This window comes from Ailuropoda melanoleuca, chromosome 1, assembly GCF_002007445.2.
Source record: "Ailuropoda melanoleuca isolate Jingjing chromosome 1, ASM200744v2, whole genome shotgun sequence".
NCBI classification, from domain to species: domain Eukaryota; kingdom Metazoa; phylum Chordata; class Mammalia; order Carnivora; family Ursidae; genus Ailuropoda; species Ailuropoda melanoleuca.
In genome coordinates this window covers 124,335,026-124,348,305 of record NC_048218.1, presented here as the reverse complement: position 1 = coordinate 124,348,305, position 13,280 = coordinate 124,335,026, and the positions used below count along the sequence as shown (strand labels likewise).

General features: G+C 46.3%; 1 protein-coding gene across 4 annotated transcripts in view; it reads right to left on the bottom strand.

Moving 5' to 3' along the window:
* LAMB1 (laminin subunit beta 1) overlaps window positions 1–13,280 on the bottom strand; it is a 67,426-nt gene that overhangs the window by 3,638 nt on the left and 50,508 nt on the right. For all 4 annotated transcript variants that reach the window (XM_034666353.1, XM_034666349.1, XM_002913642.4 and 1 more), the window contains 7 exons: window positions 10,898–11,267; window positions 8,225–8,409; window positions 7,114–7,355; window positions 4,298–4,501; window positions 3,536–3,680; window positions 1,488–1,695; window positions 1,118–1,259 (listed from right to left, as the gene is read on the bottom strand). In XM_034666353.1, coding sequence (XP_034522244.1) covers window positions 1,118–1,259; window positions 1,488–1,695; window positions 3,536–3,680; window positions 4,298–4,501; window positions 7,114–7,355; window positions 8,225–8,409; window positions 10,898–11,267 — 1,496 coding nt within the window. The remainder of the gene's footprint in view (window positions 1–1,117; window positions 1,260–1,487; window positions 1,696–3,535; window positions 3,681–4,297; window positions 4,502–7,113; window positions 7,356–8,224; window positions 8,410–10,897; window positions 11,268–13,280) is intronic.

Here is a 13,280-nt window from a genome sequence, read left to right as displayed (position 1 = left end):
AGTGGCCAAGGAACTGTCGATCTCATTTTATTAACGATAGAACAGGGGAGGACAGGTTTGTACCAACCAATTTATTGACAATAGAACAGGGGAGGACAGGTTTGTACCAACCAATGGTAGGAAAAGCAGGTTGAAAGACCACCTCCCAGGTGTTAAACATTAGGGGTCTGGTAAGCATGACAGTGCAGACTAATGGCATCTAATTTCAGAGCATATCCTGAGAAGGTGAGTAGGGATCAGAGGAGTCCATTTTATTTCCCATCCGTTTTTATAAAACAAATGAACTTCCTAAAATTGGATGGAAAGATTTGCTTGTAGGACTGCTTTTTGAAAAATGAAAATTATATTTGCATTACTTTTAAGTGATAGGATCTTTAGAATAAAGCATTAAATCCATGTGAAAAATTCTTCGTGTATGCTTTTACTATCTCGTAGTCCCGGAGTCAAAGAGTATTCTGCATATGATAAGTTTCTGGGGCACCTGGCTGGCTCAGTCGGTACAGCATGTGACCCTCGATCTCGGGGCCGTGAATTCGAGCCCCACACTGGGCTTAGAGTTTACTTTAAAAAAAAAAAAAAGCATTAAATCTTCCATGCATTCTGAACAAAACAGATGGTTTAACTATAAGATCCCTATTAGGTTCGTCTAGAATTGGGGACTAGAAGCATTTTGACCTTCGTGGCTTTCCAGCAGTTTTCAAAACGAGTAAAATTTTGTGAATGCTTGCCTCATAAATTTTGAGATACTGGTCTTCACGACGTGGGTTGCTTTTGGGCTGCTTTATAACAGCAGGAGTTTCCTAAAACTAAATTCTGAAATTAATACTATCCTCCGATACTATTCAATAGAGTCTATGTGAGTCCTTGAAGGAACAGGAGATAAAAACATACACACTATGAAAGTGAAGGGGGCCAAATGCTCCAGTGCCTTCAGGGTCCCTTTTTCCCTGAAAACATAATGCTTTAGCCGCCATGCTAGGGGAGTCATTCGGCTTTAGTGAAACTAGAGCAGTCCTCCGTGCGCTGCTGTAGGGGTTTCCACCGCCATCAAACACCTTACTTTCCAGGGAGAGTCTCCGTGAGTGCTCTGCCCCCACAGGAAGGGTTACACTCTTACCGAAGTTAGCAGGTTCTGGGTTCCTTGGATGTCTTCAACCGCTAGCTTAATGGCTTTCTCGGCAGCGATCTGGGCCTTCTCTGCCTCCTCCAGCGCCTCCTTCACCATGTCTGCCGTGACTTTGACATCGGTTGCGTTTTTGCTGAGTGAAAGAAGGAGACGATCTATGTGAACATGAAAAAGTTGCTTCCTCTCAGAACTTTAAAAAAAAAAAACACCTCACATTTCTTTTAAAGAACAGCCTTTTTGGAATGACCCAAAGAGACTCACAGAGGTCATTCTTAGAAATTTCCGTGGTGAAAGAAAGATTTTTTACTCCCTGCTGGACACACAGCGTAAGCCCCCTAAATGCCCCACCGTCTTCACATACCTGGCTCTTTTAGCTTCTTCCAGCAGCATCTCCGCTCTGGCCACGTCTGCAGCGCTTTGCTGTAGAATAAGCTCGACCTGAGACAGGCTTTCAACTCGTTCCCGAATGTCTTGGGTCAGGTTCTGTAACTGCTGCGGGGTGCTGGGCATTCCCATCTTCAGCACTTCGTCAGCCACTGCTTCAATGCTGTCCAGATCCGCACTGTCCTCTGTGGAAAGCAAAGACGTCCACATGAAGTGTCACAGTCATGGATGTGTAACTCACTTCTGGGCACCCACCAGGTGACCCGCGTTCCGGGGTGACGCCAAGATGTAGGCACTTCCTGTGTAACTGTTTATAGTCTGAGTAGTGACATGTGGAAAAAGCAACTACTGGAATTTGCTGTAAACTGGGAAGGTCAAGGAACTGATCAGGTTTTGAAGGATAATAGGATTTGAAAGGAGAAAGATGGACATCTCTGGAAGGAGAGACTGTATGGGCCACGCGTGTCCTGTGAAAGTCAAGCAGAGCAAATGGTTCAGATTACAGAAGAGTATTGTTTTTTAATTTTAGAGCAAGCACTCACATGCAGATGGGGGAAGGGGGGGGGAGAGAATCTCCAGCAGGCTCTGCGTTGTGCGCAGAGCCTGACACGGGGCTCAGTCCCACGACCCTGAGATCATGACCTGAGCCCAAACCAGGACTTGGAGGCTTAACTGACAGCGACCCAGGCGCCCCGAGTAGCGCCAACTTTGAAGTGAGGTTGGAAGAACAGCTAGTAGAGTACTGTAAATGCAGAGGTAAAGAGCTGATATTCCTTATATAAATTAACTGGATTCTGCTAGTTACAGGAAGGGAGAAGATCAGTCAGAGAAGAGAATCTGATAGCATATTATCACAGAAGCTAAGGAATTTCAAATGTCTACTGTGAAAAGTGGTCAGAAAAATGCCCAAGAGGTTAAGCTGCAAACATGCCATTGGTTTAAGGGTTTTTTTTAACTATTAAAAAACGTAAAAATGCACCCCTCAGGGTTTAAGCACAGGAAAATACTTGATCACATGTGGCTGCCACAGGATATTTTGTAAGCTATCCAAAGGAATACCATTGGTTCCTTTCTTACTGCCCATTTTCCTTGCTAACAGAATACTATTTTGTTCAGGCGCCCACCTCTAAGGGAAGGTAAACTTAAGAGTTAAATGCTGATTAGTCTGCCAATGATGGTAATCCCATTCCATTTGACATTATGCGTGGGATGGGATGCTTTTCTGGCTGGTGACATTTATGGAGATGACTGCTCTAGGCTTCTGGGGAAGATTTCCTTCCTTTAAAAAATATACAACAGGTGGTCTCCTCTTCCATTAGGTATTATTGAGGCTTTGTGGCAAGTCTGAAACTTTGGGCAGCCACCTTGTAACCAGGAGGAAGTGGCCTGAGAACAAAGCAGATATCCTTCTACGTGAGCCCCAGAACTTCTTGCTATGTGATACAGTGTGCATCACTGTATTTTGACTAAGTCTATTTCAGTTAAAAGTTTTGTGTAACCTGAGGCCAAAACCATCCTTTACTGGTAACACTCGGACTGTGACTAGAAACACTTAAGAGCTCAACCACAAACTAGAGATTTTCTTTTTCTCTATAGAACACGAAGCAATAGAGCTAACCAGAAGTATGATGTCCTGCAAATAATAGGATTACAAAGCTCTGTAGGCAACATCAAAATAAGCCACTACTTTGAGGATCCATTGACATTCTGTGTAATCTCTAATAGATTCCGAATTCAGTTCTCTCCACGTGTGTTTGACTTGATTTCCTACTTGGTTGGGTATCCCATCTGTGTCTGCGTAGCATCGGAGGAGAGGACTTACACACACAAGCTTAAGAAATGCCAACATTTCTTAACGGACTTTTTTTTTTTTTTTTTGAAATGTGACTTTATTCCCAGCCAGAATTGATTTTCTCTAAAGTGTAGCCTTGAATTCTGGTCTCTCAAACAGACTCTTAAACAACATTTTTTATATTCAATGAGAGAAAGAAATGTCTAAAAGTCAAATAAAAACCAACTCCTTACGGGTCAGAAAGTTTCTGATTTGCTTGATCAGATTCCTCAGGTCCTCATTGCTCTTGTCCACTTTTTCTTTGGTAGCGTTGGTTTTCAGCAGGACGTTCTGAGCGTTCAATTTTGCCTCATCTGCCCTCAGTTTTGCTTCAGAGACCTAAATATGAGGAATAAATGACCCAGGGAACGACTCACTCTTTCTACGGCAGACCAGAATACTCTAAACGGCCCAGAAAATGACGCTGAAAAGCTATGCATTTGGAACCATGGGTTTTAGAAACAAATGTCTCTCACTCAGCTGTCCTGTGTTCCTCTATAGACGGAAGTACTCCGTCTACAGCTGGCCACACAGTGTTCTCATACAGATCAGTCTGGGGCATAAACATTTTTTCCAATTGTTTCTAACTCCTCCAGAACATTTGGTGGCCTATGAAATACGCTGTTAACATGGTTGCTTTAGAAGAAGACTGAGTTGCTCAACATGAATTTTTTTTATAGTACAGCTCAATCTATTATCCATAACCCTGGACGCATAAGTAACATAATGATCTCAAATCATTGTCATGAGAAGAGAGCAAATTCTTGAATGTTCTATGAAGAAAACCTCCCCGTGTACTTTCTTTCCCTGACCTCACAAAAGCCGGAACTTTCAGACTTGACATGTCCTTGCCCTGCCCCTTTCATTTCACCCTGGAGAACCGATCTCTCCCTTCCAGATCCTCCAGCCTATCAGTGAGAGCCAACACCACAAAGTGAGGCTGTGCACTGAATTACCATCTTGGAAAGCTGCTCCACCTCGGCCAGCGCGCTCAGGATGTCTCGGTCGAAGTCCATGGCTTTCTGCCAGGCTCCGTGTGCCACCGTGACCAGGCCCCCGCAGCCAGGTCCCCCACACTTCTTCTCGCCTTCATCCGTTCTGCAGCCAGGGCCGCCGCACTCTGTCTCGGAACACGAGGCCCCTGGGGGCGTCCCGCAGGTCTGCAACGAGGGGGAGCAGGCCCTGGCCTTCAGAGAGGGAGTCTGCCGCTCAGCACAGCTGTGCAGGGCCTGGGTGGCCCCAGAGAGCGTGTAGGTGGTCCTCAGCAGGGGTGCTTGGGAACACAGTGTTCAAGAGGGAGAGAGGAGCCCAGAGCTTAGGAATAAGCTGACCTACTCACTGCCAAGGAAATAGTTTACAACGCTTCACCAGTGCCTTCTGCCCCGATGAACTGGAATGCCATCTGGGCGCTGTGTGGGGTGCAAACATTATCTGCTGTGAGGCTGAAATCTGCCAAGAGGAGAGTCAAAGAATGCTTCCCCTTTATCCTAAAGCACTGGATTAAAAAAAAAAAATAGGTATTGAGAAACTTTTTTAGACCTAGCACCATGGTCAACTGTTCTGGTCCATAGAGTGACCTAGAAGGCTCCTTATCTGGCCTTTTTTTTAGTACCTTCAGATCTAGTGAGGAAGACAGGCTCACTCTCCATAAAACAGCCAAGAGGAGGTCAGGTGCTGTAAGTGGAAAGGAAAGCAGACAAGGGGAGACCATGGAGGGTTGTAGTCGTCGGGGAAGGATGAGCTGACTGGTGGAATTTGAGCAGGGGAAGTGGGAGAACATTCCAGATGTGAGAGGGAAACAAAACAGTAGGAACAAAGGTAGATTTAACTTTTACAAATAAGCAACCGCCGCCCCCCCCCCACAGTTCTCCTTCCCCAGATTCCTCTTCCTTACCTACCAGAAACTTCCAAAGATCAGAGCCTGACCATGGCATACACACGCAAATGGATAAATGATAAGTTTGCTACATGATGGAAAAGGCTGGGCAGGGGGAGAACTGTGCAGCTGTCCCCTCACACTGAACAGAGGCAGTGAAAAGCAGGTAGTGCTTCCCCCACAAGGAAGGTATTCTTTTTAAGAAAGAAAAAAGTAGTTTTTCAATCGTCAACTCCTTAGACTAATAATTTTATGATTATAATCCCATTATATCTCTAATAGTCTCTCGTGTATCTGGTTTATAGCACATAAAAAGCTTCAGAAAAGAAAGTTTATTCTTTGTGCTCTAGAAGAACATGGATCTTAAGAAAAGCACAAGGCCTCAGGGACACTTTCTAAAAACAATCTGACAACACACAAGGAGATCTGTTTTGCATCAGCTGACAGGCATGAAAAAACCCAACACGGGTCTAGCTAAGTATACACAAAGAACTGAAGGTCCTTGAAAAACACAAAGGGACAAAAACCTCTCTACCCAAGAAACGTCAGTATGCAACCTATAAAGGGAGATGTCGGGAAAATTCCATACATCCAACGAGCAACCAGAAGCTGGCCAAACCCTAGGTTAGCTCACCCAATGGAAAAGCAATCACGGGGAAAGGGCACCCGTTCTTACAGGCCCCACTCCCTCGCTACCCCCCGCTCCAAAGCAAACGTCCTGCAGCGCGCCCAGCTGCTTTCACGTGAGTGTGTGCGCTTTATTTGTGATTACCGGTTTTTATCAGAATTTCTAAGGAAGGAATCAATCCTGGAAGGAAAGAAGATTGAGAGAACTGTCACCTCACGCTGTAGGTAGTGAATTTGTCCCCTAGAAAGCACAGTGGACACACTGCTCTGGGCCTCCGTGTTTCTACTCAACCATGACAGGAGATCTACCTGACTTCAATTCCCACTACGTGCTATAAAGTGTGATAATACATGACCCTGTAGGCATCGATGACGTTTGGCACCGTACAGTAGTGACGGTGGGTGTTTGCCAACTGCAGAGAAAGCGAACAGATGGGGCAGGTGAGGAGGCAGGGAGGGAGGGTGCTTTTCACTCAAGACAACATCCTAAGGAAGCCTCAACTGTCCCCCAGCTTCTCTACATCCATCTGCCTCCTGCTTCTGCTGTCCTCTGTGTTCCTAACGTAAGAGAGCACAAGCCTTAGTCTTGTACCCTCCAGTACCCTCCAGATTCAGTAGGTGTCCTTCCCTGAAAAACAATAAGGAAACGAGGATGAAACAGGCAGTGTGTGGCACTTGCTGGCCTGCTGCTGGGTCTCCATTAAACTCACTGCTCCATTTCATTGCGCTCCGGAGTTACTCTCTAAAAGCTTCTGGGAAATGAATCTAGTTTTGCGGTTGGTCTCAGGGTAATCTTCACCAGGTAAAGTCACTGGAACAAAGGAACATTTTAATTTACACCCAGGGAAAAAATTCTTGTGCTCCTTTAATTTTTTCCAGTCCCTTCCAGAATGGTTCCCGAATTGCTCCACAGAGAAGGGAGGTCGCACTTCGAATCAGAACTACGTGAAAAAAGAGACGTGCACCCTCGGAAGGGTTCGCATTTGAATAGGAAGTCATCAATTCAATGTAACAGTTTGGGAAAGTAGTCCTGATTCTTTGTATCACAGAGAAACCTCTGGAAGCTGGTGTGTGGGGGAGGTGCGGGGGTCGGGAAGGTGGATGCTGTTCTGATCTGGCTTGATGGTGGACACCCATAGGTGGTCCAGAACGGAGGCCAGTTTCACTCCTGTGGGTTCATTTGCAAAGTGAACAGGATTACAGACACAACAGGGTGGTTTTTCTTCCTATTGCATCATAGCCTTGGGGCCAAACCCTCAAAAACCTTACCATTTCGGCAGCCGCTGAAAGGTCTAGACTTTGTAGTTTGCCTGCCAGTTCATCCAGAAGGCGGGCCTGTTCCTCTTGTTTTTCCCTGAACTGGGCTTCTCGATCCATCATCAAGTCTTCTACTCTGTCCCGGGTGAGCACCGACTGCTCCACGGTGCTGTTGGGATCTGTGGTGGAGGCGTTCACCCTCTCCTCTGCCTCTAGAGACATCTGGAAGTACTTGGTAATGCTATCCAAGGCACCTAGGGCACGAAATGAAATTTCCCGCAGTGAAACCTCTTGTGCTCACTCTCAGGAAGTGATGCCCGGATTTGGTGTCTGCCCGCCCAAAATTTACTATATGGTTCTGCTCTAAAATTCAGGGACTAAAATCTCTGTGAAGAAACAGAACTTTCCCTCCATGAGCAGTGGCTATCCTATGTCCCATTAGCAGCTATCCTGGCTCTGGAGGATGCCAAACATCTGGCCGCAGAATTAACTCAGTCATGCAGATGTTTCTACATACAGGCAATCTTCCAGTTCTTTCTCAATAGCCAACAGAGTCAGGCAGCCTGCAGATTACATATCCAGATATTTTTTTTCTCTTTTCCTAGTCATTTAACTATTGAGATCCACTCAAACGGCTAGTATGACATATATAAAACAGCATGGCATATTTTGGCTTTGAGGACCTAGCCAGAAAGAAAGGATCGTGCGTAGAATAGGATGGTTAGTGGGATCTGACGCTGCAAAAATTCTTTCCTCATCAGGCAACATTCTTGAATATAAAAGAATTTGCTGAAATATCAATGTGATTTCTGAACTATTTGAAAGAGCCCATTTCCAAGAAACGCCAAGGTGGTTAAACCATCCACTGAAAACAAATCAGGAACCGGATCCCATTCTGCCGCTCGCTCCGGGGAACCTCTGCCGTGTCTTAGGCTCTCCGAGTCCCAAGTCCCACGTTTGTAGGCGGGGACTGTAATCCTTATTTGTGCCAGAGACGTGGGGAGAAAAAGCTCTAGGATTATTAGAAAGCACTGCATTTTATTCTGAAAGTGCTGTACTAGGGGGGCAGACAGTGGGTTACATCCCTTGTCTGGGACTGCGTATTTGCACAAAAAATGCTCACCCCGAATATCTGAGTTTTTGATGAATTCCAATTGCTCAGCAAGCTCTTTCACTGTGTTGTCCAGGTTTTCTGCTTCGGTCTGCAGAGAATCTAGTTCTCTGGCTGTGCTGTTGCTTTGTGAAGCTGTGTCGGACAATTTCACTTCTACTTGAGCCATCTTTGCCGAAACATCTTTGGTTAATTTCCTGTAAAGAGGAGGAGACATTTGCCAAGTAAAATAAACCAAAGGGGAGTTTTGAAGTCTTGCTTTTATATTTGCTACAAATACCATGCCCCTTACTCTAATTTTAAACCCATTCCGTACTTTCTAACTATTTCCAAGTCCTGGGTTTTATTCTCTTGATCATTAAGAGACTGTATCAAATCTAACAATTTTTCTTTCTTCAAAGACTTTGAAGAAAAACACAGACGTGCCCATCAGCTGTGTGGTGGTGGAAGAATCCTGAAGGGATTCTGAGCACCTGAGCAAAGGTGCAGGGCATGGAGCTCCGGTTCTGAATGTAACAGTGTTAAGCCCATACAGTCCCACAAACTCAAAAGACATAAGTGACTCCAGTGTAGAATCATGCCTCCCAGCCACCTGCCAAAAAAATGCTCTTATCTGAACCTCAGGGATCACCTTCAAGATGGGACATGCAGAAAGGAAGTCTCACAGCCACCAGGAACCACGGGAGCCAACAACAGGAGCTTTTCATATACTTCCCTGGTGGCAAGGTCCCATCAAAGGACCCTCCTACTTCTACCAACAAGCAACCCTTTTATTTCTCAAAAGAAAGAAGTTAGTATCTACCAGTATGGACTTTGATACACATTTAGCTTTCACAATATTTCATTTGGAATCTAAACCCAACTGCATTTTCTTCTGTATTTCACATCTCCAAAGCTGTATTTTAAGCATCTATTTGTATATTACTTATAAATACTGTGTGTGTGTGTGTGTGTGTGTGTGTGTGTGTGTGTGTGTGTGTAATCACAGCGAAAGTAATATTTAAGAAGACCTCAGTTCTGGGCTTACTGGGTCACCTAATTCAATGTCTCCTCAGGGAAATACTAGTCAGTATAAAATACTGGGAAAATGTAGGGGGGGTTGAAAGGCTGGGGACCATTTGAAAAATGCCATGTCAGGCTGAGATGAAATCACAACCCAACTCAAAAAGTACTTAAAAGGATTTGTATGTTAAATTACATTTTATAAACCCAACCACTTTTTCCTGAGACAATCATAAGATAGTTCTTTTTTCAGGCCTTCTGCCCACCTGCTGATTCACAGAAGGCTTTCCTTTCTTCTCAGTTCTCCTACAATGCTACGATTTTTAAAGAAATCAAATCTAACACTGTATTTTTTAACAATGCCACTTTGGCGCCTAAGACACCCATCTTTGGATGTTGTGTTGAATAAAGATTAATAAACCAGTTTCCCTGAGATGATTACCGTCTCTGCGATTAGATGACTAGTGAGGGTAGTAACAGCGCCATTTCAGGAATGTAATCTCTCCTCTGGCAGGCTCTCAAAGGACACCCAGCTTGTTTTGTTCTCCCTTGGGTGCATGAGACCAAGGCCAAAAATCAGGTCTTAAATAGGCTTGTGCTCTCACACAGCCTTCCAGAACTTGTTATTGCTGTGTTAGGAGACTGAGCTGTGCACCATCTTTTTAATGAGCTAAACTTCCTCATTAAATGCATTATCACCCTGTATCAGATGTTTCCTAACGCTCTGGTCGACCACATGGTCTTGGACAGAAAACGTCCGGCTTGAAACCAAGGGACCAGCTACTTGAAATCTAGAAGGTCCAGGAAGGATTTCCCACGAGGTGCCTGAGCGCACGTCAGCTATTCCCTTGCTGCAGCTTACAGTGCTGAAATGAAGAGTCCATCTGGCTTCCTAGAGAGGCTGATTCTGGTCCCATCACATGGAAATGTGGAAAGGGAATTTCCAGGAGCAGGAGAAATGGTCGAAAAATGATCCCCAAGAAGTTGAGCATCACTCAGAGCTCAGTTCTCTCTGCTTTCACTGGCAAAACAGACCCTATGCAGAGAGGATTACCCAGAGAAGGGCTACGAGGGGAATTTTCCACTGTAGAGAATTTGATATAATCAGAGAATGGAGCACTGCTCTAGCAAGCCAGCGGCAGAACCGCAGAAAGAACTTGGAAATAGGGGTCTTGCTGTGGGAATGATTTCCTGCTAGGAGCAACACGCAGTAATAACGACTTCCATTCATCGTGGTCTTGGCAATTACACTATCATCTCCTAGATCAACCCTTCTGCTGCTCTGTAAGGTAAAGGTAAATCCGGCCTTCCCCTCCGTAGGAGGGAAGAGAGACGCAGCCTGAGTCATTTAGATTCTCAGGCCTAGCCACTACCCAAGCTACAACGCGTTTACGGATCCTCGCGCTCCGAAGCCGCCGTCCTTGCCACGCTGCCAGCTCGGAGCACCGTCTGCAAAGAGGCGCGCTGAATGGAACCCGCGCACATTCCACAGTGCAGCCTCCGGAATTTGGTCAAAGTTCACTCACCCAAATGCCCGGAGTAAAGGTTGCTGGAGAGCCACTGACCCGACATCTGTGTTCGCACACAGGGCAAGCCACGCTTTCTGATGGAGGCACCGAACCTGGCGTCTCTCATCAGGTGGAAATGAGACTGAGCGCGCTCCCTGGCCCAGGGACTACTCACTCTGCTTCCTCAAAGAGATCCCCAATGTTTTTCAGCGGCTCCGCGGCGGGGCTCTGGGCCAGGATGTCTCTGATCTCATTGACTTTTTTCTCCACCGAGTCCACTGTGTCCCGGTACGGCCCGATCACACCACTGATCTTCAAGGCCTTGGCTTTCTCCAGGAACTTCTGGGTCCGATTGGTCAACTCGGCGATGATCACATCCCAGAGAGCGAAGCACTGGTGGCAGGGAGCGCAGTCGGGGAAGACCCCCGAGTACCCGCGCGTGCACTTGTCGCAGCGTGGACCCTCGACCCCCTCGACGCAGACGCACTGGCCAGTGGACTGGTCACATTGTGGTGTCTCAATGCCCCTGGAGTCACAGTCACAGGCTGGAAGGGAAACAGCACTGGATAATCCACTAGGTCACACACTTCCGCGACAAAGACTGGCATTCAGAAGCCGCAGTCCCATTTTCACCAAAGGCTCCAGGAGAGACTAGAGCAGCATCGTTCCCCAGCACAAGCATTACCTAGACACGTGCTAACCACTTACTCACAGTAACAGTAATTTTTTTAAGGTAACACTTAGCATGCCTGGCATTGTAGAAATGGTTTACACGCACCGTGTCACTGAACCCTACAGGAGAGGTGACTTGCCCCAAGTCTTACAGCCAGGAAATGGCCAGGCCAGGATTCAAGAATGTTCAGCCTGTTGCAACTCCAATCTGTCCTCTTAAGCTCCCGCCCACCTCTGCCTCCCTTTGACATGGACTTCCCCACAGATGCTATCAGGGCAGACAACTCAGGTGACATCCTGATGACACTCACGGACCACTCCTAACACCCCTCGTCCGACCTGGTCACCAAACAGAATGGTGACTACTTGATGAAATGCAATGACCGTGACAAAAAGAACACTCTATGAGAAAGAAGTCACAGGCATTCTTAGTTTAAAGGCTTTCAATGAAGTATAGTGTGTGGATATCCGCCACCGTGATAACCAGGCCCAGCGCTAAGAGCACAGGCGCACGGAATGTCAGAAGCGAGAGAAGGGACCTGGGAGCCAATCAGCCCCCACTTCTCGCTGGTCTGACAGGGCTGGCATCTTAGCCAGAACCAACCGGTAGAGGGTAAAATCAGCGTCCTTGGCCAATGGACCTTGGCTCACATTACTTATCACAATGCCTGTGCCGTTGAATCTTGCCTTAGAAACCCAAATCTCAAGAGACTTTTTTTTTTTTTAAAGATTTATTTATTTTAGAGGGGAGGGGCAGATGGAGAGGGAGAATCTCAAGCTGACTGAACGTGGAGCCGGTCACGGGGCTCGATGTCATGACCTTGAGATCCTGATCTGGGCCAAAGTCAAGAGTCAGACGCTTAACCCACTGAGCCACCCAGGCACCCTGGAATTAAACTTGGTATTTCACAGTATTTGTATAATGTCTGAAAAACAAAAGGCCCATTCGAACATCTCTGGCCTTAAATCCTTTCTGGGAAAAGGTGGTGGATACAAAAATATACAAAAACCCACCTCCCAAAAACAAATATATTATTTCCCTGAGGACTCCAAGGGCAGGAGTCCATCTGAAACCATCGTTCCCATTCTCTGCACCGAGCACTGGGTAACCTCCAACTAGCGTTCAACGGTCTTTGCCAACTGAGGTTCTAACTTCATTTTCGGTACAGGCACGCAAGGGACATTTACACACCCCTATAAAACAAAGCCCTCCTCCTAAAAATGCAGGTTCGACTGTGGCAAAACAACACATTCATAGTCTCAGACAGTGTTGGAAAATCTTCCTGGGTCAACAGCCACTCTTGGTCTCTGAAAGACTTACTAATGAAACATCTTCCAGAACCAGTTTCCCTGAGGGTCCTGAGATTTGCTCACTAGTCTCTACCCTCTAAATCCAGAGAGATGCGTTTGTCGCCCATTCAAGGGACCCTCGCCACATCCTGCCTCTTATTACTAGTTTCTCTCTCACTGCCTTTGTTGGCCAATGCCACTGAGCAAGTCTGAGGAGTGCCGCAGTAGGGCTAGAAGGCTCCAGCTGTCCGGCGGCTGCGAATCCTGCCTTCCCCACACCCCAGCTATGCAACTGAGGAAACTGAGTCACCGATCTCACATCTGTAAAATGGGGTAGTAATGATACCGACCCCACAGGCTCGCTTTCAGGATATGGAAGAGCTTAATTCCAAAGTGCTTAGAGGAATGTCCAGCTCACTGTGAGCACTCAGCGAACATTTTTCTCATCCTCACATTCTGTCATGCAAGTGTCTGGTAGCTTCCTTACCAGAGTGTTGCTTGACCACATTTCCACTGGGGGAAAAAAAAGCTGTCACGGCCTCATGTTTATCTTTGTATACTTGCCAATAACATCATGATTTTTTTCAAAGATTTAA